This window comes from Penicillium atrosanguineum (genome assembly GCF_028827265.1).
Source record: "Penicillium atrosanguineum strain IBT 20685 chromosome Unknown utg000006l_segment0_segment0, whole genome shotgun sequence".
Taxonomy (NCBI): Eukaryota; Fungi; Ascomycota; class Eurotiomycetes; order Eurotiales; family Aspergillaceae; genus Penicillium; species Penicillium atrosanguineum.
The window spans coordinates 2,689,957-2,712,015 of record NW_026623138.1 but is presented as its reverse complement, the minus strand read 5'-3'; the positions used below and the strand labels follow the sequence as shown (position 1 = coordinate 2,712,015).

The 22,059-nt window shown below is 48.5% G+C and overlaps 6 protein-coding genes across 6 annotated transcripts; 1 reads left to right on the top strand and 5 right to left on the bottom strand.

Moving 5' to 3' along the window:
• Nucleotides 1–213: 213 nt before the first annotated feature.
• Nucleotides 214–846, bottom strand: N7443_008166 (uncharacterized protein; the record flags this gene model as incomplete). The annotated part of the gene is made up of 1 exon (XM_056888222.1): nt 214–846. The coding sequence occupies one exon, from the start codon at nt 844–846 to the stop codon at nt 214–216; it is 633 nt and encodes a 210-aa protein (XP_056739913.1).
• Nucleotides 847–2,248: 1,402 nt separating this feature from the next.
• Nucleotides 2,249–7,696, bottom strand: N7443_008165 (uncharacterized protein; the record flags this gene model as incomplete). Its single annotated transcript, XM_056888221.1, has 8 exons — nt 2,249–2,416; nt 2,467–2,775; nt 2,841–3,738; nt 3,798–4,409; nt 4,474–4,893; nt 4,950–6,544; nt 6,596–7,460; nt 7,527–7,696. The coding sequence occupies 8 exons, from the start codon at nt 7,694–7,696 to the stop codon at nt 2,249–2,251; spliced, it is 5,037 nt and encodes a 1,678-aa protein (XP_056739912.1).
• Nucleotides 7,697–10,800: 3,104 nt separating this feature from the next.
• N7443_008164 (Oxidoreductase 2OG-Fe(II) oxygenase family) lies at nt 10,801–11,562 on the bottom strand (the record flags this gene model as incomplete). Its single annotated transcript, XM_056888220.1, has 1 exon — nt 10,801–11,562. The coding sequence occupies one exon, from the start codon at nt 11,560–11,562 to the stop codon at nt 10,801–10,803; it is 762 nt and encodes a 253-aa protein (XP_056739911.1).
• Nucleotides 11,563–13,201: 1,639 nt separating this feature from the next.
• On the top strand, nt 13,202–13,680 carry N7443_008163 (uncharacterized protein; the record flags this gene model as incomplete). The annotated part of the gene is made up of 2 exons (XM_056888219.1): nt 13,202–13,411; nt 13,462–13,680. Coding segments are annotated over 2 exons (429 nt in total), but the record flags the coding sequence as incomplete, so codon positions are not given.
• A 537-nt stretch (nt 13,681–14,217) lies between these two features.
• Nucleotides 14,218–14,625, bottom strand: N7443_008162 (uncharacterized protein; the record flags this gene model as incomplete). The annotated part of the gene is given in 3 exon segments (XM_056888218.1): nt 14,218–14,243; nt 14,263–14,353; nt 14,404–14,625. 3 exon segments carry the CDS (start codon nt 14,623–14,625, stop codon nt 14,218–14,220), a joined length of 339 nt encoding a protein of 112 aa, XP_056739909.1.
• A 716-nt stretch (nt 14,626–15,341) lies between these two features.
• On the bottom strand, nt 15,342–17,078 carry N7443_008161 (uncharacterized protein; the record flags this gene model as incomplete). The annotated part of the gene is made up of 3 exons (XM_056888217.1): nt 15,342–15,461; nt 15,502–16,478; nt 16,676–17,078. 3 exons carry the CDS (start codon nt 17,076–17,078, stop codon nt 15,342–15,344), a joined length of 1,500 nt encoding a protein of 499 aa, XP_056739908.1.
• Nucleotides 17,079–22,059: the final 4,981 nt, after the last annotated feature.

The following is a 22,059-nucleotide window of genomic DNA, read 5'->3' as shown; positions in this document are numbered from 1 at the left end:
CGGATTGCCCATCTGCCTTCCCTCCAGGTAGAAGGAACCATCTATGTCCATTTGTGATGTCCCATCGGGGTCGTCAAGAGCCGGCCTTGAATTCTCCTCGCCTGGGGTTCCTGAATCGCCAACGCCACAGCAGTCTGAGTTTCCTCGTCGTTCATCAGGCTCTCATGCACTGTTCCCTGTTTCCTCACATTCAGTTGCATTATTCGAAGTGTCTTATTCATGGCGTGGTGGGTAGAGTTTCCGGCAGTTCTTGCTATATGATTCATGTGGCCCACCGCATGGCACGCACTTTGGAACCGCTTGCTCACAGCGACTGTGGTGATGGCCCTCCGTGGCACATTTGGCGCACTTCAGGATCTTCTTGCATTGGAATGCCTTGTGACCAATCTCCTGGCAGTTGTAGCATTGCACCGGTCGTGGTCGATATTCAAAGATACTGGTTGTCCCAGATTCTCCTCCAACGTGGAAGTACCTCTCGGCCAGGAGCCTCCGCGCGTCAGCGCCTTTGGTTAGGTACACGACCATTGACCCATATGGCTTCGCGGCTTCCTTGCTGCTGAGCCACGTTATTTTGGCGACAGAAGTTTCGTTTTCCTCACCAAGGGCTGCCGCCGCTCCTGACAGGACGTCATGGTTTTCATCCAGTACTGCAGCCCTTTTGACGCTGTCGACCTTGATCGGGTAGAGCTCGTCCCGAAGCACCCGGGCTCCCGCACCGATCTTTGCTTCCGCCACTTTCTTCACTAGCTGGTGTTCGGCTTCATCGCGACACGCGATTCTAATCCGGTTGGTATCTCTTGGACTTACAGTGACCGGGCGGCAGCGCCAGTGAGTGTGATCATCCATCTTCCGGATCTCTATCTCGACTGTGGCCCTGATTGAACCCGCGGATGCCTTCTCACTTTCACTTTCGGTCATCTTCGAGGTGTCTATAGTGCAGTACAACGTGTCGGTGAAAGTAGTTGGTGTTGTGTTCGACGTTGAAAGAGTCCGTATGTTGCTCGGGTGACTGAGTGGGGGGTACGGGCGACATCTGCATAGGACGGGGAGCTTGCGGGGGCGGGGGTGCTGGTTTCTTCGCGTAAGGATTGGATTTCGCGAAGGATCTTATCGTGGCCGTTCTGCGCGCATGGTTCGGGAAGGGGGTTCTCTGCCAAGGTCTGCAGCTCCTGTTGAACCTCTGCAAGGGCGGCGCTAAATTCTTCCTTGACTTTCTGCAATTCTTCTTGCACTTTCTGCATCTCCTCTCTATGCGAATCATCTCGCCGTTTGATGTCTCTCCTAAGTTTCACGAGCTCTTTCACAAGATTGGCGGCGTTCGTGTCGTCGCTCTCAGTCGACGCGTCGTCCGAAGTCACCGCTTCACGTTGGGCTACTGGCTTGCCCCGGGTTATCTTCTTCTGCTGAGAGCGCGCATTTCTCTGCTGGATGTCGATTTCTTGTTCTTGGCCATAGTTGTTACGCGTTCTGCTGGTGCGTCTCGGTCTCAGTGATCGTGGCGGTGACTTTTCGTGTTCGTCGCGGTCGGGCGGTTCAGGGGTTCGCGTCTCGGCCCGTCCCGACATTTCTGATCCCTTGCGTCGAGTAACAATGGGTCTTCCTGTGCACGCTAGCCTAGTACAGTTAGACTACCCCTGGCCCCTTTTCTTGGCAGTATAGTATTAGACTTGGTGTCCTCATTGAGCGCTTGAATCTCATCAACTGGAGCCCACTACTGCCTAACGAATTCCAGCGCGCATTTCGATAATCACCAGATCATTGTTTGTAATTGTCATTATCGAGAATGGAGCATGATATGCTTACACTTTCCAACTGCATTTTTGAGGCCCATAGCTTTGTGAGCGACCACGAAGCTCCAGGAACTTCCAGATTTCTAAGTCACGTGTACTTTCTAATACCTAGCATCGCCCAGAACTTTACCCCGATATTACTTGGGACGCGCGCTCCGCACGCCAATGCCCTGAAACGACGTGTAGAAAAGGAACAAAGGCTTGGACTCGCAAAGCAACGCTATTGAAGAAGCAAGTGAAATGGGTAAAGCTTAATCGTAGCCTATATATGCCGCTCGAAATGTGAGGTCCTTGCGTAACTTTAAACTGCTTTCGATTAGCTGCAGAAGGTCAAGAATGATCTTAAGCGCAGAGAAACCCCGCCAGTACATGTCTTCAATGGCTATAGAGCCACTGGTGCTAATATTCCTGCTGAACAATAAAAACCATTACGCTGATACTTCTTTAAGGTGCCCCGACTAGCCGGGAACGACTGACCAAGTCTCCCCAGTAAAAACAAGTCCTCCGTCCAACCTGAACTGTTCCGGGTCAAGGTATACACTCATTCCAATGTTATCCCCATGTATATCAAACACGCGTAAAATCATGTAAACCTCTGAATGGTCGCTCCTGTGCACGGCCCGCATCTGGGTTTGATTAGCGGATGTATGTTACCGATGGTTGTCTACACACTCACTCTTTCATATTGATGCTTGCTCATGTAGAAAGGAGTTCTCAAAGGTCCTGTGGTCGTCTTGACTTCAATGTAATATTTCGGACGCTTGTCCCCCCATTCTTCAGCGTCAAGGTACCCGTGATCAATGAGTAGGGCCGTGAAATCGCCCTCGGTATCATCATATGTCATGTCTGCAGTCTCCCTCCCATACCAAGCCTCCATATTGGCGTAGTCCGGGTGGATCGTGACATATCGACGAATTTTACTCTGCCAATTCAGATCACTCCAGTCCGTTAGAGGTGGGTCCAGCTGTGTAAGTAATTCAAAGACCTAGATGAAGATTAGCCACATGTTAGAATTTTACCCTGAAAGTGAATTTCGGAAATGCAACGTACATATAGCTCTCCTGCGGCGCCAATCTTCTTGTCTCTTTCAAGCTGGCTGTTTGAGCGAAACGCGTTTCTTATGTCAATACCATCGAAGTGATCGAACCGATGGTGGATTTCTTCTCCCGGTAATGATTCATTCAGCTCGCTCATGTTGAATGGTCTCCTCGATGGAAATGTGGCTCTCCCCGCCGCCAATATCACCCTATTGAGCAGCGCACGGTACTGCATAGTGTCCTCCAACGTATGGCCACGTGGCGAGTACACCAGTGGTGGAAGGTTGCGATTGGGGTTGGGTGAGTGGTAGGCCATCTGGGTTTGTCGAGAAATCACATGCTCTAAGGAATCGCTCGATAGTCGGCGATTCTGACGGGTAGACGGAGTGAGAATATCAGGTGAGTCTAGTGGATCCTCACCGGCGGACTGATCCTGACTTTGTGATCGTTGGGATTGTATGTAATCATCAATCCTATGATCAACAATGCCAGGGTCTTCGTTCGGTACGTCAATCTCGATAATACCCTGGCGTTCCAAAATAAGGTCGGTAGCGGAAGGATCGATACTCAAGATCATGGTTATTACAGCTACTGCATCACTTTCGATGTTGTCAGGAATTTGTGTGGCCGGATCACGCATGAGCCAGTCAATCAGTTGCTTAGGCAAAAGGTCACAGAAGCAAAGTTCTTGGGCCTTATTGTCTTTCGGCACATAAACAGTGAGACCAGATGGCTCTTCACTAATGTGCAATTTGGCAATCAATTCTTCGACGTCCGCCACTACGCCATCTTGGGAGATTCTCAGAATCGAGGAAACTCCATCCGTGGCTTCAATCCTGGCCGTCCGAAGTAACTGGTAAAGTCCCGATGGGTTCGCATGATACCTCGGGCTATTGAACGTGGCCGCGACTCTGGCATGTAAAAGGAATATGAGCGATCCAACCCAAGCTAATGGATTCATAAAACTCACCGGAGAATGGCATGCGCCTTCCTTTTCAAGTCTCGGTGTGGCGCTGAAATTAGTTGTGTTGTGTCGCCGGAGAAGGAAGTTAACTCCTTGATGGATGCAGATAAATAGCGATGTGTGAGATTTGTCCACTCGAAAAACTCTTTCAGACGACGCACTTCTTCCAGACTGAAGTCAAGCATCTTGATCATGCCTTTGAATTGCGATGCTAGGTGTTCCCGGTCAGGAATCGCGAACTCCGTAGCAGCAGACGTGAGCCCCTTCGTTCCATCTGGGTAAACAACGGGAAATAACGGTATTTCCAGCAGTGGATCCGGATCGGCATAAGTTCCCTCTGTTCGAAAGAGAGCATTGAAAGACCAGATCTTATTTTTTGTCTCTTCGATTGTTGATTCCGAGCTTGTTTCCAACAGCTCATCATATACCATCTGAAGGGTCAGCGTATTGACTCCCAAAGTATCAATAAAGAAATCTTTTAACTCCTCGTAATGGTCATTCAGGGTGACCTTCCCACGTATATCTGTAGTACTTGACCACAAACACTCGGAGATTTTGTACCAGCCAGGTTCGCCGTTTGTGGTCACAAAGATTAGGCTTTCATCTTCGAATTCGCGCCTAATAACAGAAGTTTAGTTTTTGATGCAACCTCAACTAAGAAAAAAAAGAAGTTAATACTTACCGTAAATCATCCATGAAGGGGAAATCTTCTATTTCAAAGAGGTACTTGTACATGTCGAAAATTTGGTCGAAGTCGACGCAGCGGTTCTGGCTCCGCTCTACCAGTTCCCCTGTCAGATCTGACCATGAGGCATTGGGAATGCTCAAAGTGCGCCTGAAGAATCTTGAAAGATGTTCCAGTTGACCTTCCTCGACAACTTGCTCGAAGACGTTTTTGAGAGAATACTTCGAAATCATATTTGGTGGTGCGTCCCACAGGCAGTGCTCAAGACCGGCCCATGCTGCATCATACGGATCATCCTCTCGGAGTTCAGGAACGAAAATGTAGTCACCATCTTCAAAAAAAAAGTCTCGAGTAGAAGGTGAGCAGCCAGTTTGGGAGTTCGCGAGCATTGAACTTACTTGATGGTGTCCCTGGCGGCTACTCTGTTCTCAGCAGCAAGATGCTTTGCGTCAATTGCAATATATAAATCCCACAGTCGCTCATACGAGGTAAGGGAAGATTCATTAGGATTAGCGCTCTGGATCCAATACAGCACATTAAGGAGGAAATCCATGTCGTCGTCCTTCCCTACTAAGAAATCTTTGTGAAGAAAAGTCCACTTGGAGTAGAGCGCCTGATCTGAAAGCCCTTCTTCGAGATATAGGAACGGAAAGGGTTCAGCTTCCTCCATAAAACGTTGACAAAGAGCCTTAAGATTGGATAGAGGCAGATATGTTTCGTCAAGCCGACAGTCTTCAGGCAGATCCATATTGCAAAGTCGTGTTGCATTTGTGCTTTGAATTTCCGTGATGAGATCACCAATCTGGCTTACTCCGGACCTTTGGGATCTCCAGAGATACTCCAACAGTCCAAGAAGCTTTCCAGGGCGAAACTCCGCGACATAAGCCCAGATGTCTGAAAGAGAATCACCATCCGATGAAACAAGACTCAGGCGTTCGCGAATTCCAAGTGAAGCATTTAGCCATACGCGCCACGATGGGTGGTTTGAATGGGGCCTTGTTGGAATGTTCTCAAGATACGTTGAATGCATGAGCAATACTTCCATGCCCTGGGAGTACTCCGTCTGCCCTAGGAGGGCCTCTGGCCCATATGGATGGTTACTTGGCAGATAGATCTCTTCCTCGTGTGGATTATTCGTAAGGCCATGATCGCAGTAAACATGAATATTGCAAAAATTGTCTTCGCTTTGATGGTGCTCGTGAGTCAGATATAGATAATGAAGATGAGTTTTCGAATCTTCCATGCACAAATCGCTATACAAGGTATAATTCGCCAGTATTGCGGATCGAACTGCGCTGACAGATGGCTCCACAGCTCCTAAGTGTATGAAGAAAGCTCTGCGGTCTTCATTAACAACAGCTGCTGGATCCAAAAGGCGAATATCCACGTCGGCCGGGATGCCTATTTCACCAGTCTTTGGTAAGTATACCGAACCGCTATTAGCGGACACCCATTCACCATTTCGTAGAGGAAGAATAGCAAGCTCATTGAGAATACTCATTTCATCCTCGTCCTCATTTTCAATCTTCGACAGAAGTCGTGAAATGCGGGAGTGGAAGTCTGCGCTGGTAATATGAGACTTGACTCTAGAGGTAGAACTTTCAAGATCACTTCTCAGCATTCTGAGAACTAGGTCAAAAGTCCCCACCCTAAGTCCGTACTCTTCGAGAGTCTCTTCTAGCGCGGCCGGGTAGGCGGCGGATAGGAACGGATCCAAACTTGTGTCATCCAGCAATGGATTCCCATCGCTATCCATAAAGTCGTCTGGAAGAATCACAATGGAGTTTTTCACACGAAGGTCGTTGTTGTGTCTCGACCTCCAAACCGGGGTAATGGCAATCAAATCCCTGATGGATCGAACCAGAGGAGACCAAAAGCTACCCATGTCATCTTCTAACGAAGGAAGGAAGCTTGGCCATGCGTAGCACATTTCTGGGTCTTCGCAAAATTCCAACACTGCCTTCACAAATGTCGAGGCAATATGGGGCAATAAGCAAAGATTTCTTCTCGAAGTCGTAGAAATATCTTGCCGATTTGCGCTAGTGTCAAAGTCGGATTGTATCAGGAACTATTCTTCAAGTTAGTACATGTATGTATCGGAACGTTGCAGAAGTCTCACTTTGAACCTCGACTCGCGGACTGGCAAAAAGGCAAATATCTCCTGTTTCTCAAGCAAAGGTCTTGAATTCACCGTGAGAGGGAACGCCAAGACAACCTCTGCCTCCGAAAATGTCGTATCGGTTTCCTGTGCTCCCAGGGCGTTGCGACTGTCGCTCGTCGGAAGCCCGGTGGCAGTGTGCCTGGTGACATGGTAGCGTTGCTCAACCGTGGTAAAATTCTGATCTCCACCCACGACAGTAGCCTCGAGGAAGACACTGTGGCCAGGCTCATCACGAACACGAAAAGTCTTAGATCGACTCCTATCACCATTGTCATCATAAAAGAAGATTCCTATCTGCTTCAGGTTCCGCAAAAAAAGTAAAGAAGTTTGTTGAAGATCATCGAGTTGCTGGAAGATGGTTTGGCGGAGGTGCTCGAGCGCGTGCGCCTCTCCTTCCGTGTGAAGATAAAGAGTCATTCGGGTTAAGCGATCAGGGCATTCATAGTCAGGGTCCTCCCACACTGGTAGAACCATTCCAAGACCAAGATCACCTATTCTATGCTTAAAATGAAAGCAGAAATTGCCGGACTGGATATGAACCTTCCAAGCCGCGATGAAAACGGACTTGAATCCGATGCCCTTTGCCCCAATGTAGCCGTGAGATGCGGCTTTGGTGCTCTCCCCAACAGAACAAATGGCTGACAGATCTTCAGTCCTGAATCCATCCTCATTGCACTCAACAATGATACGATCGGGATAGACGTGAAACGAAATAAAGGGTAATTCGTTGTGTTCCCGTGCGAGCGTAAAGCGATTATCGTCTGCATTTTGCAGAAGCTCGAAGACAAACCGAGCATTGCTATTGTAGAGGTTTCTTGCGAGTCTAAGTAGCTCAAGTTAGCACACAACACCTCGGGTCACTGGAGACTACGTTGAGGAAGTGACAAACGTCTTGATAGAATGGCCTATCTTCTCGTCTTTCGCACGCAGACTCTGTTCAATTATGCGTCGCTCTTCAGGAAGCAGATCCCCAATGCGATCCAAGATCGCCGAATCAACATGTCCAAGCTTCGCAGCGATTTCTTCCACCGCCTTTTTTGCGGTTTCTCGGGTGGACATTCTGCCCTGCTCTGTTTTCGCTTGTTAGGTTTAAGCTGGTAGTCGACTTGAATGAGCTGAATAGAAGGGTGCACCCCAACCCCCCTTCGGCCCCTTCGGCCCCCACCCTTTCGCTTAAGGTGGTCCCATGTACAAAGTACACAACAGCACCAGAGACCAGCACGTGACGGGTCAAGTAGACCAATAAAAAGGCGTGCGATAAGCTTGTGCAGAACAATAAGATACGGCTTAGCATCCACCATATCGATAAACTTGACTTCCATGCAGCATGTCCAGTTGCGCGTGCAGAGGCATTCAAGTTATCCACGAATCAAAATAGCTTTGCAGCAGCTGGTTTAGTGCCAATCGATGCCGACCGAGTGCTTTCAAAGCTAAATATTCAGCTTCGTACACCCACACCCCCAGGAAGCCGTCCAAGCAGTCAGTTCTGCATTATTAGCCCAAAAATCCCTGTCACCGTCGCTGGGCTATTAAAGCATCTTCCATCAAGGGTTTTTTTAAAAGACGCTCAAATAGTCCGCCAATACCACCCTCAAAGACTGCTTTAAACCAGCTTATTAAAGGCAGCCAGATCGCGATGCATCAAGTTATCATACTTGAGCAGAAAAACAAGGCTTTATGTGCTAAACTTGAGATCAAGAAGCAAAGAAGAGCACGTACGAGCCGACAGATAACTCATAATACAGGCCTCTCAGTTCAAGAGGCTCAGGACCTTGTCCAGCCATCTAGGCAGCCAATGCAGGCTATTTAACTAGATCAACCGAGTCCGATTCTAGCCAATCAGGATGCTCCAGTGCCACGGAGACAGCGCCAATTTCACTAAGTGGTATAGTGGGTTTTAGAATAAAGTTCAAGATAACGTATTTCCCAAGCGGGTCGCCACCCCAAGCGGGTCGCCACCCCATTAATTTTCGCGTCCCCATGTATCTCTCTGCCAGTTTAATCACCCACTATGCCACCAATTCGTTCTAAATCAAAGCAAGATTCTATCGAACAAGAGGGTAGGATCGAGCTAGCAATTCAGGCTATTCAGAACAAAACGATCTCTTCTACTTCGGCCGCTGCGCGTACGTATGGCATACCGCGATCCACGCTACGCGACCGCGTCAATGGCCGCCTTTCGCAGACTACTATCCACGCCAACAGTCATAAATTGACTCAATTAGAAGAGGATACGCTTACTAAGTGGATTCTTTCTATGGATGACCGCGGTGCAGCCCCTAGGCCTAGTATGGTACGCGAAATGGCTGATTTACTGCTTGCATCGCGGGGTACCGACCGTGTTGGCAAGAACTGGCCTAGAAACTATATCAGCCGTACACCATCTATCCAAACCCGCTTTTCACGTCGGTATAACTATAAGCGGGCTGAACAAGAAGATCCACGGATCCTTCGTGGGTGGTTTCGGCTTGTGGAAGATACTATTACGCGCTATGGTATCCTACCTAATGATATCTACAACTTCGATGAAATAGGCTTTGTAATGGGACTAGTTTCTACCGCAAAGGTAGTCACTAGAGCTGAATACTATGGCCGTAGATCTGTTCTACAGCCAGGTAATCGTGAATGGGTGACTGCAGTAGAAACAGTTAATGCTTTAGGCTGGGTATTGCCGCCATTGATTATATTTAAAGGCAAACGCTATCTAGCATTATAGTTCTACGATACGCCTACCGACTGGCGCCTCGAGGTCAGCCCAAATGGGTAGATATCCGATGAAATTACCCTTCGATAGCTTCAAATACTATTTATTCCATTGACCGCAAGCCATACGCGTGGTCGGTATAGGCTATTAATCCTTGATGGTTATGGAAGCCACCTTACGCCTGAATTCGATCATTTATGCGCTGAAAACGACGTTATACCTATATATATGCCACCGCATAGCTCGCATCTATTATAGCTATTAGATGTAGGCTGTTTCGCAGTTCTAAAGCGATCATATAGTCGCTTAATAGACCAACAGACGCGTATGGGAATCAACCATATCGACAAGCTTGATTTCCTTGAAGCATACCCACAAACACGCGCAGACGCATATCAGGCTAAGACTATTCAGAATGCATTTAAAGCGACTGGTTTAGTCCTATTAGATACGGAACCAGTGCTATCAAAGCTAAATATTCAGCTTCGGTCACCGATACCTATCATTGAACGACCTACAAGCAAATCAAGCATTTATTGCCCTGAAACACCAACGACAATCGTATAGCTATCGAAATATGCAAAATCAGCTAGAAAGCTATTGAAATATCCGTCGAAAAGCCCACCAACGCCTACCAAACAGGTCATCAATCAGGCATATAAGGCCTGCGAGCAGGTGATGAAAAGTATGCTTCTGTTAGAGAAAGAAATCAAGGATTTGCGGGCTACCAATAAGAAGCAACTACGAAAAAAGAAGCTACCTAAGAAACAGATAGAGAGGTCTGAGGGTATATTTGTTCATGAAGCCCATGGGCAAGGCATTGGTGTGTAAGGGGATAGAGAAGGTGATGGGGTAGGCGCTACAATACCCACACAGACGGCTTCGGTGCCCGGTGCCAGCACCAACAGACGGCAATATAAATGCAGTGTATGCGGAAAGCCTGACCATAGGGCTAATAGATGTCCAGATAGGGGTTGAATTGAATACGAAGGCGTTATGGTTATTTAAATGCTTCATGAATATAGAATTAAATGGTTGGGTGGCGACCCGCTTGGGGTGGCGACCCGCTTGGGAAATACGTTAGAATCTCTGTCTAGGCTGCTTACGTCAGTGAAATCCGGCTACAGTACCGGCAGAGGTATTTCTCCGGTGAATGACACGACATCCTCCTATATGTCGTTACTACTCATCAATATAATTTTTCATGAGGTAATATAGGTTTTTGTAATCAAATTCGACCAGGAACTGTGATATTCTCTCCCAATACCCTTTTTGGGCAGGAGAAGGGGAAAGGCGCACATCCACGACCAGGTCCACGCAGGAAAGGAGCTTATCTTGGCAAGGCGGTCGTCTGCGAAACATCAACCGGATTCTGCCAGATATCTTCACGAAAAAAGGATACAGATAGGGAGCTAGGTCAGATCTTTGAGGACCCACTGCGGCTTCCAGCCGGTTGATCTCACGAGGACATGTCATAGAACGGATACCCGTCAGACGTAAGCTGTCCACGGTAAGTCGGGTCATAAAACGGGCTTTTCTCATCAAGGCTGGCAACATAGCGATTCCGACCTCCTTGTTTGCTATGCACACTCTTGTGTGCGTTGAGGTGATCTGGCCGCAAGAATGCACGGTGACATTCAGGTACCCAACAGATATGGCGTCTCTCGTTGAGATGCCTGTTCGAATGGCGCTTCAGATGCTCTCGACGTTTGAAGTTTCTTTTGCACCAAGTCTCATTACACTCAAACATCCCTCTCGTTTCAATGCTGACAGGATCCTCTTTACCTGGGCTGCGGGGGACGCAAGTCCTCTTTGATTGCTCTTGAACGTTCTTGGTGTCCTTTTGTGGCTCATACTTCCCCTTGAATCGTTGAGAGGCTTTCTTCTCCATACCGCGCCTGGGTGGACCTTTTAATGATTGTCCACGTATGAGGTCGGGGCTAGCTTCTAACATCTGGTCGAGCGCCGAGGGTGGCTGCCTTATTGATTCGGAGTCAAAGTCAAGGGAGTCAAAGTCAAGGGAGTCAAAGTCAAGAGAATGCAGCAAGTCCTTTGATGCGTCAATCAAAACGTCTGCCGGTGCGATGGTCTGTAGCGAATCTGTCTCGTTCGACAGTATATCAAACGGTGGATCAATGGTTGAACCTGCTCTTAAAGAGGTTGGCTGATACCAACAAGGATCTAGATAACTTTCCAGTAGGCTGGCTTCTCCTAAAGCCATGCTTTGTTGTGCGTTTACAGGACAGCGAAGTTCTGCGCGAGACATCTTCGTCTTCACCATGCCATCAGCGGAATCATGCAAGGCTTCAGCGATGGGATCTTTCCATGATAGACATATATGATCGCTTGACAGAGACCAATCATCTTTGCATGAGAAACTTTCCATCTTTATCGCAGTTTGTAACGGAATGGAGAGACCAAAATGATGGCAAATAGATAATACGTATCTAAATTAGAAAATGGATGAATAACAGAGGACTAATTGACTTGCCTTATAGTGTCTTGTTTGTGGGGGTTTCTGATCAGCTCCTAGGAGCCAGTTTATTCCCAGATTCACCACCCCTCCCAGGAGGCTACATCGTCTCCCAGGAGCACAAAAGTATTACCAGGAAATATCTTGTTTGAGCTAGTCAAGGCTGTAGATTCTGCCAATCTACCCGTTAGTACTAGAACCGTGCAACAAGTGTTCTCAGAGTTTTGTGACCTGATAACCGTTAGTCGTTTGTCTTAGTAACAAACTACATTGTTGGGTCATGAAATGCAGCACACTGACCAATATGAACGTTTGAATTGAAAGACGCAATAAACTGCAGCGGTTGTGCATGGATGGAATTAAACCGTTGGTTCCATTGAAATGCGTTCCAAAACCTGCTCACCTACGCTCACGTCATGCTCGGTGAGCGCATCGTGTTGATGAGGTGAGTGTTAGGTGATGCTCAGTGAGCTGATCACTGATCGAATCAGAACACCTCAAGATTACTAGGCGCAGTGGAGCACCGAGCTACGAAGGCGCCAAATACTTTGAGCGGAATAGTCCAGCTGTTGAGCTGTCACAACGATAAGTAGTTTTCCATATAGAAGACTGCCTAAAGTTTGACATTTTCTTCTTCTGGTCAGCCTTCGAGAGAACGATTTTGTTATCATTTTCGACTACCCCCTTCTTAGCATTACCCCCGGTCTCAAGAAAGTTATATTCTTGGGCCACCAGGTCATGATTCCGGTCCCTGAGTAGTTGACTTCCGGTTCAACTATACTAATTCAGCCTTCTGGCAAGTCCCCACAAATTCTATGAGGGAGAGAAGAAAGCCACTGTTTATAAGAGTGTTGCGCATCGCTTTCGGATGTTTCATGACGCCAGACATGTTACGCGTCACTTTGACACTATTCATTTAAACGAGGAGCCACTCGAGTACAACTGGTGTAAAATAGTCTTGCTACATAAGATGGCTTTCTAGCTCCATGCCTTTGATGAGCATCATGTGCGCAGTCGCTGGCGTTGTCCAAATCCGGCGCAGGAACTTCAGAGACAAGGATGAGCAGGCCATGATCCACTAAGTAGCAATTAAGCGGGGGCCTTGGTCTTTGAATAGATATAGAAATGCAACTGTCTGCCTCGTCGGGGCAGCGCATGCAGCGATATAGCCTAGTCTCACACCATCACGGCTTGACGTCCAATCGTGCCATGCAGGTTGATCGCACCAGCGTCCAATTGCCTACCGGGCCTGACTTCGTCGCTGTTGGTTCTCGGGTATATAAAGGGCCTCCTTGCCCTAGCCGGTTGCATGCTCTGATATTTTCTTTTCCTTCCCCCAGGCCGGCTTGTACCGGCTCCTCCCCTGAGCGTGGCGACTAAAATCACGATGGCAATCCCTTCCAACACTATTGTTATAGCCGACGACGAGGAACTTCCAAGGCTCGAGCCAGGTAGCTTACGACCTCAAAGGGCCCCGCGCCGTGATTACAGTTACCAGGACTTTGAGAGCATAATCATTGAATCAGTTAATGCGGAGGCGGATACGACACCATCGCGCAAACGCAGAGGAACCGAAACAAAGGAGCCGTCTGCTTTGGTACCAATTCCTCACAATATGTTTTTCCTCCTTAACTAATAATGGACCAGGACGACGCTTTCGGGGGGCTCCGAAAGGCACTTAACCGTGAAATCCAGCTGTTACAAGAGAAGAATAGAATGCTTCGAGATGAAATTCGCCTGGAGAGGGAGGGGCACCAAAAGACGCAAGAGGAACTTTCCCAACAAAGAGAAAGGCGTATCTTAGAGTGCAGTGTCTGCTTTTTGCAGCCAGATCGATGGGTGACTATTCTATGTGGGCACATTGTTTGTAAGTCGTGCGCAAAAAATCTTGCAACGCCGAAGAGATGTCCTATCTGTCGTGCACCTTTCACAGGTTATGTCGAATGCTACCCTTTTGCAGGATGAATCATGTATATCGTGTTGCAGGTTTAGTTCAATGATTAAAGTTTAAACACGGAGAGTTTAAGCACAGAAGCCGTCTTTCTGCGTTGCTTTCGCCCATCTACTTTCAGCGGGACAACCGAATACTATTATCATGGGAAGGAGCTCCGGGCAATATTTCGGAATTCCTTCCAAAGCCACACAGTAAAGCCTACACTTCCAAGAGGTATTTTAATTTTTTATACCAAGTCGCTTAATAAACACCTTTCTTTACAATATATCGCTTGAGATCGATAAATCCGGGTAAATTGAGGTTGCACTTGATAGTTGCAGTATGTAAAGCCCAGATTGTCTGAAGCTTCTGTACTATATAGAAGCCATGCAGTTCCGGCTCGAACAAAGTCATTCTGTGTTCCGACCTCCAGTATTGTGCCCCTTGCACGGTACCTCATTTACTTTTCTCTACATGTTCAGCTCCTCCATTATTTCTGTTGATCTATGACGTACCGTTTCCGCTTGATGGTCTGCCTCTGGTACTTTTCCCAGCCTTTTCCAGGTCTCGTTCAGTGATCAGCCTCGGGACTGGATAGTACGAACCCTAAAGGAGTCAGCCTTCTACGTCTATAAGACTGTTACGCGGCAGTATACTATTTGTGACTTGAGAAAGTCCCGAGACCCCGTTATATCCGCGGATAGAATAAAGACCTGGCCTGTCTCACGTAACCGTATCCCCGCACAGACGTCTGCGTTACAAGTTTTGCTGTATTCGGATGCCTTTTTCATTAGACAAGTCTTGCGGCGCCCTTGTTTTTGACGCATCTGTTTTCTATTCTTTAGGAGATATGATTGCGAGGAATTCGTCGCAGCCATAGCAGCGCGTGCGAGATAGGATATCTGGGAATGAAATTACGAAGTGGAAAACAAAGCAGAGAAGCAAGTGTTTTAAAAAAATTCGGGGACTCGCTTCAAATGTGCAAAAGCGCAATAGTCATGTTTTACAGCGGCAATGTTGAGAGCGAAGGAATAGGAGTGTTATACTTGCCCTTGGGTTTTCGTGGGAATCAGCTGGAGGTGACTTAATGCATGTATTCAAGACGTTCTCGATGATGCTTAGCGCGATCAAGTTCATCTTCCCAATTCCGGACGCCTCACTACTATTAATAAGTTAGTCTTGGAAAGGACTCAACTCGCGAATTGTATTTCGTATGTGGCCACAAGACTTTTGCCACTGATGACGATCTATTGACAAGGTCCTACGCCCAGGGAGAGACGTTACCGATCCCCATTTAGTTCCATATGAATATTTCTCAAATTGGAAACGATCCGATTGATTGTCTAAGGACCTCCACGTTGGAAATCTCCTTTTATATGTACCTGTTAGCGGTGTATGGCGAGGACGCTTGAACCATACGCTTTGTTTATAGGATAATTGGCATGGTCTTATTCCGTCATACTTTCTTGAAGCCTGTGCGTACTCCAATAAACTTGGATTGAGCCAGGGCTTCTTCCGGGAAATCGATCTAAAAATAAGCTCGTCACCTCTGACCACGGTCTTTGCCCGTCTCTTCTTAAATCCAGCAGAAAATTCACCTCTTCCGAAGACCACGGCAAACGCCTCCTGGGTTTTCGTTGGACCTTGTTGCGCGTATCACGAGATCGCGAATTCCGTGGTCTTTTTGTGGACCACTCATCTCCATCTTCACATGCTGTGGACATCGTTCGTTGACGACGTCTTCTGCGTCTCACAAGTCGCGATGATGCGTTCTCGGAGAAACCTTCGGAGCGTGAAGACTGATCAGGAGGCATTTCTGCCATAGACGGGCGGTGAGAAACTTCCGGAAGGAACGTCATGAAATAGGCATGTCGAGGACCACGAGCTTCGATACGAAGAACTCCGCGGCCGAAAATCTCTTGTGTTTCACCTGATGTGACAGCCAAACCACCACCCTTCGAGGGCATTGGGGACTGAGTAGTGCATTCCACCACGATAGCATTGCTCGGGGCTAAGTGATTCTGCTTTGCCCTCTTCGGCCTTTTCGGTGGGTGTCCTGTCGTCTTGGAATTGGATCCACCTGAAAATGGTGAATACTCTCCCGTCGATGCCCGCATTGTCCCGTCATTGTTGAAGTCGCCGCTGCCGCCCCAATTGCTACGTCGTGCTCTGGCCGGAGCATTCGTCTTGGTGCTTGCCGCCGATTCATCGACTCGACGGGCTGGGATGACCACAGAAACGGCAGGGAATTGCTCTGGTCGGGTAGAGTCTGCATTTGGTCGCGGACGCAAGGAACATGTGCTTGCCAGAGTGGCTTTAGACTGCTTGATTGAACGAGTGCGAGGCCCATGACGAAAAATTACAGGAGCTTGGCTCTCTTCAGTGAGCCTGACTCCTTCATCCTCATCCGAAATAGCCTCGCTGATTGAGGGTTCATTGACCTGAACACTTTGTATTGTCACCTCACCCCCCAGAACTCCCGTCCGACCTCCATTGTTTTCTGGCCCGGACATAGTATCGTCTTCAACGGATTCGTCTTGTATGATTGTGTCAATACTGGGCCATGCTGGCAAATCGGGCAAAGGTGATGGCATGACACGCGGGCAATGCAAGTTGACTTCGGGTGGAGCAGGGCCATTGTCGGTCTCATCATAAGTTCCTAACGACGAGATACTGTCTCGACGCCATCTTAGCAAGTCGGTTGGGGTGACGGTTGGGGTGACGGGCGGGTCTATTATGAGTTCAGGAAAATAAGTCGAACAAAAAGATAAGATTGACGCCTACCTGAATGATGCAATTGAGATTCTGCTGATATCAAAGCCGTATCTATGTCACTATGAACCTCTCCCACAGGGCACCGGTCTGGATGATCTGGTGGATGATATTAGTTAAGCTCGCTTGCCCCGGCCCACAAGAATCCTGACATACCAGTAAACAAGGATGTGTTGTTGCTTTGAGGCACATCGATTCGGCATTCGTTTAACAGCCCCGAGTCGAGAGGCATGTCCAAGTCTGTCTCGTGCGTGACCTGGCTGTTATGCCTCATAGCTCTCCCTATTTCGATATCAAATTCACTGCCTGCATGTGAATCCAAGGCTTCCCTCACAGGAGCTCGAATTTGCGGAGAGACATCAAGGCTAGCATCGGATTCTGAGTTGAAGGTCGTTCCATGAACTTGCGGTCTCGGCGGCGGGGCACGGGGAAGAGTTTGTGGAGCTAAAGAGGCCTGATATGGCCTCCAACGAGAAGCAGCGACGTCACGCGAGGAGGACTTTGTAGGAGGATGAGAGTAGAAGCTAATTTTATCGAGGCTGATATTCATGGCGGCCATAATCTCCAGACAGCAAATGAAATGTGCTTGGATAGAGAAATGGGAAAAAGGGCGGGAAGTGTTCATAAAGTACCGAAATCAGTTCTCAAAATAACGCCAAGCAGCATCGCCACACGGAGGTTGCACATGTCCCCATCCACAGGCAAGGCTTACGCGATTAGCAGGGTGTCGTTGAGCTACAGGGGGGTTTATGAGAGTTTGGACCCACAGGAAAGGAGATAGCTCCATTCCATGTCAGATTTGTCCTCACCCAGGGGCCATGGTCCGCATGTCCGAACAGTCTGACGGGGCTGCCCTGCACGCCGCTTCTGTAAATCGGTATGCCTGTGCATGAGATGGCTGCCATGGCAGAGGACCAGTTCGCTAGATTGATCCCTCTGGTCTTCTCGTGGAATGAAGACAAGCACTTCTGCCGTTACACACCAGCCTCGCAGGGCCTAAATCCGCAATATCTCAGGTTCCGAATCGTCGCAATCCCGTGCAGATGATGCACCGCCTGGCTACAGTCACGAATGCGCCCACATCATTGTCCCGCCAACCGGAGCAATCCGCGACGGCCCCTCGGCGGAATCATCATGCAGCCCGCTCGAGAGCCTTTTCACATGTCATTATCTGTTGGGGATCAACGGAGCGTCTTCGTGCCCACACCGGAGGACGGGCACCCCGGGAACGCAAGAGGCATTTTTGCCATTGGTGGCTACACTGCGCCGAGCAGGTGCACACACCACATGCATACCGACAAGTCATCGTCCCGTCTCGGATGAGACTCGGCCTGTAATAAGTTCCCCGAATAGGAAGGAATACTTCAAGAGGTTTGGACCGGGCTCCAGTAGGCAACTCCCAATGGGCATGAGACCATTTTGGGGGGCAGACAAAACAGGCAAGCACGCCTCCATCCAGAAATGATCAGCGATTCACGCTGACATCGACCAAGTCGGAGGCCGAGAGCGAACCGTCGCAAAGACATGAGTGGGGAGCGAAGGAGGCGTAGCACTCGTTGTGGGAACGGCATCTCCGAGGGGTACGGGGCCAAAACGGTGGCGTCCGCGCCCGTGCGCTGTGCCCGGGCGATGGAGTGCAGAAGGAGCGTATGGGTGTGGGAAGGAAACGGGAAATGGTTGAGCGACGCACCGTCCGGACTATATAGTTGACGAGGGCCCGCGAGGGCGGTGATGAGAGGCAGATCCCGTCCGGGGAAAGCGCGAGACACTATACCTGATCGGGACGACGCTAAACCGGACCGGACCCACGACGGACGGGCGCTAAACCCAACGTGGGGGGTTGCCGGAAACGGCCCCCCTCTGGTAAATGCAACTTGTACTTACCCTTTATACTTATATATCTATTTCCCTTTTATTCCTATATTTTTATCCTCTTATATATCTCTCCTTAAATTATTTGCCCTTCCTTATCTATATATCCTTATATATTTCCTTATATATTTCCTTATATATTTCCTTATATATTTCCTTATATATTTCCTTATATATTTCCTTATATATTTCCCCCTATATATCCCCCTTTATATATATCTCTTTATATTTTTTTCCCTTCTTGCCTTCTATTCTATATATTTCTATATCTATATTTCTATATTTATATTATTCTTTTTATCCTTACTTCGAAATATCCTGAACCTTTATAATATATATCTCCCTTTCTATTATTTTAATATTTCTACTTTTCTTTATATATCGATATATTCGATCCCTCTTCGTTTAATGATCCTTTCTTCCTATATATATCCCTTCCCCTATAATCTATATATTTAAATCCTATTTATTTCTAAATTCTCTATATCGATCTATATATATATATATATCTCTATATCCCTTCCAAATTCTATTCTATATATTTCTTTCTTCCTATACCTTCGTGCTAATTCCTCTTAATATATATCTCTGTGCCCCTTTAATATTGATATAAACCTTGCCCTGCGTCTTCTAAACCCTAAACCCCTTTTGCTATATAAATCTGCTTGTACGTAAACCTGCCTTTTTGCATTGCTATTTTCTGACGGCCGTCACCATTTATACCTACCTACCTATATATCTCCCTTTACACACTGGTGCTTTCTGACGGCCGTCACTATTTATACCTACCTACCTATATATATCCCTTTACATACTGGTGCTTTCTGACGGCCGTCAACATTTATACCTATGACCTATATCTACCTTGGTATATGGCGTTCTTCGGACCCCGTTACCATTGATGCCTACCTACCACGATAACGCCTATTCCCCCTACTCCGACCGAATACCGCTTGTGAACCGTAACACCCTCTCGCCTGAACTATATATCACCCAAAACCCCAACATCGATAACCCTAACCACGATGCTAACTGAAAACCCTTACTGGAACCGTCTTTACTATAACACCGATAACCCTAACCACGCGTCTAAATCAAAACCCTTAACGGGACCTTCTTTATCATACCACTATATAATTGGCCTACCGGACCGTCTTTATTATATATCTCTATATAACTACGTACTGGAACCGTCTTGGTCATACCCCTCGAAATCACCACTGACTGGGACCTTCTTGGTCATACCTCTTAATAACGACTTGCTGGGATCGTCTTTGTCACACCTGATATAAATGCTGACCGGACCGTCTTTGTCGTACCCCTATATAAAACCCTAACACTCTACTTGAACTATAACACCGATAACCCTAACCACCATTCTGACTTAAACCCTTCCCCGGACCGTCTTTGTTATATAACTCGACCTTAACGATATCACCGATATCCCTAACCACGATATATAAAATCTAACCCTATGGGGGCCTCTGGGAATGTTCGGACTCAAATATATATCTCTAATACAAACGCATCTATCCAAACATATATCTCTATTATAAACGCATCCATCCAAATATATATTTACTATATCTTTGCAATCTCACTAAAACCCATACTCGTGGTACATCCGACGTAACCAAACATACTCATGCGCTAACCGGGAATGCCTGGTGTCCACGGACTGCGCCAAATACTCTCGTACCGCGTCCAAATCCGTCACCCGGACACTGGCGCTCTGCATCCGCTGGCACCACCATTCATACCCTCCCTGGCGCCCATCGGGCCATTGCCAATGGATCAACATCGCCATCATCGGATACAAAAACTGCCGGTACTCACATTGCCCCCTGGCCTCCCAACCGGGACAAATCGACTGCGGCATCCCACACGAATAACAACAATAAAATCCTCCCGCGGCATACTGCATCGAATCCCGAATCGCCCGCACCCATCGTCGACACTCGCCACTCTCGTCCGCGGGGCAATTCCATAAATCATGCTGCACATTATCCCGCTGCGCCTGCACACATAACCAACATCGGTGGTTCCACTGCCGTGCCTCCTGCGCCAAAAACTCCTCGTCCGATAACTGCTGCGCTTTTAACGTCTGCACACGCTCGGAAATCGCCGTCTGCACCATCTGCTGCTGGCGATATCGGTGCTGGGCCTCGATGGGAACCTCGTGCGCGGACGGGCTGTGGGGACTGCTTGGCTCGTCTTCCCGCATCTCGGCGTCGCTGTCCTCATGGCTGCCTTCGATCACGGACTCGGCCGCCTCCCAATCCGGGTGACATTGATCACACCATTGCTCATCGACTCCGAATGGCCCGTCCTGGTCGCCGCATCGCTGCCGGGTGTACCCATCGATGTCCCCATCTAAATACCTATCCAACAACACTCGCCGACACTGATACTCACCGGTGATGTATTGCCGGACTAACTCCAACCCGGCTTGCTCACGGTCCGTGTTCTGGTCAAACCATGCGGGAACCTCGTCAAACCCTTCGGGCTGGATGATGATGGCCTCACTGGGTAAACGGTCTCGCCCGGCACGGCCACTTTCCTGTGCATAATCTAACAATGACCGGGGGAACCCAATATGAATGATGCATCGAATATTGGGAATGTCCACACCCATTCCTAACGCACTGGTGGCCGCAATCACCCCATTGGACGCACTGCGGAACTGCTCCAAAATGCCTAACTTTTTATCCTGGTTGCTATAAAATGCCGCACATCCTAATATCTCCGCCGCCTGGGTCACGATGGACTTATTGCTGCCGTACACAATCACTCGACCGGGCCGCGCACGTCGCACCCGTTCGTGGATAAAATGACGGACACCCGGATCCTCTAACCATTGCGTCTGGGAACGATATCTCGATGCAATCACGGGCCGGTACACCCGGTATGCCACGTTATGACGACTGGTACGCTCGCGGTGCATACTGATGTCCTCCCGCGTCACTTGCATTCGCTGAAATAACCGGCTCTCCTCGCATGGGGGTAATGTCGCGGTCAAAAACACCATCTGCACGCCACACTGATGCAACCGACCTAATTGCTGTAACCGTGGGCGAAACTTCTCGGACTCGTTCAACATCATATGGCATTCGTCAATGACAATCCGATCTAACCGCATCAACTCGCGCTGGCGGTTCAAAAATGACTGGAACCCATCCGTGAATACGGACTCGGGCGTGACGAACACAATGGCCGCATGATCGGGATGTCGATTGCTATCCCACTCGACACATGGAATGCCGGCCGCCTGGCATCGCTGTTGCAAATCCGCACGTAATGCCGTCAATGGCACCACTACAACGGTCAATCCGCCGCGCTGGGCCACCCACGCGGGTAACATAAACAACATGCTTTTCCCACCGCCGGTGGGTATCACCACGACCACCCGGGAATGGCCGGCTTGAATCGACTGGATGGCGGCCCCCTGCACCCCACGGAACTGCATCGTGGGCTGTCCGGTCATCCGCTGTAACGCCTCGGTTATGTTGGTCGTCTCGACTAAATGCTGACGCTCGTCCCGCATTATAACCCCCTCGTCCTTCCACCGGGGCTGCGGCCGCTTACCCAATACACTACTGGGGATGTCCTTAATGTCAAACCCTAACAAATCATGCCAATGCACGCTGCTCGTCCGAAACCCGGCCTGT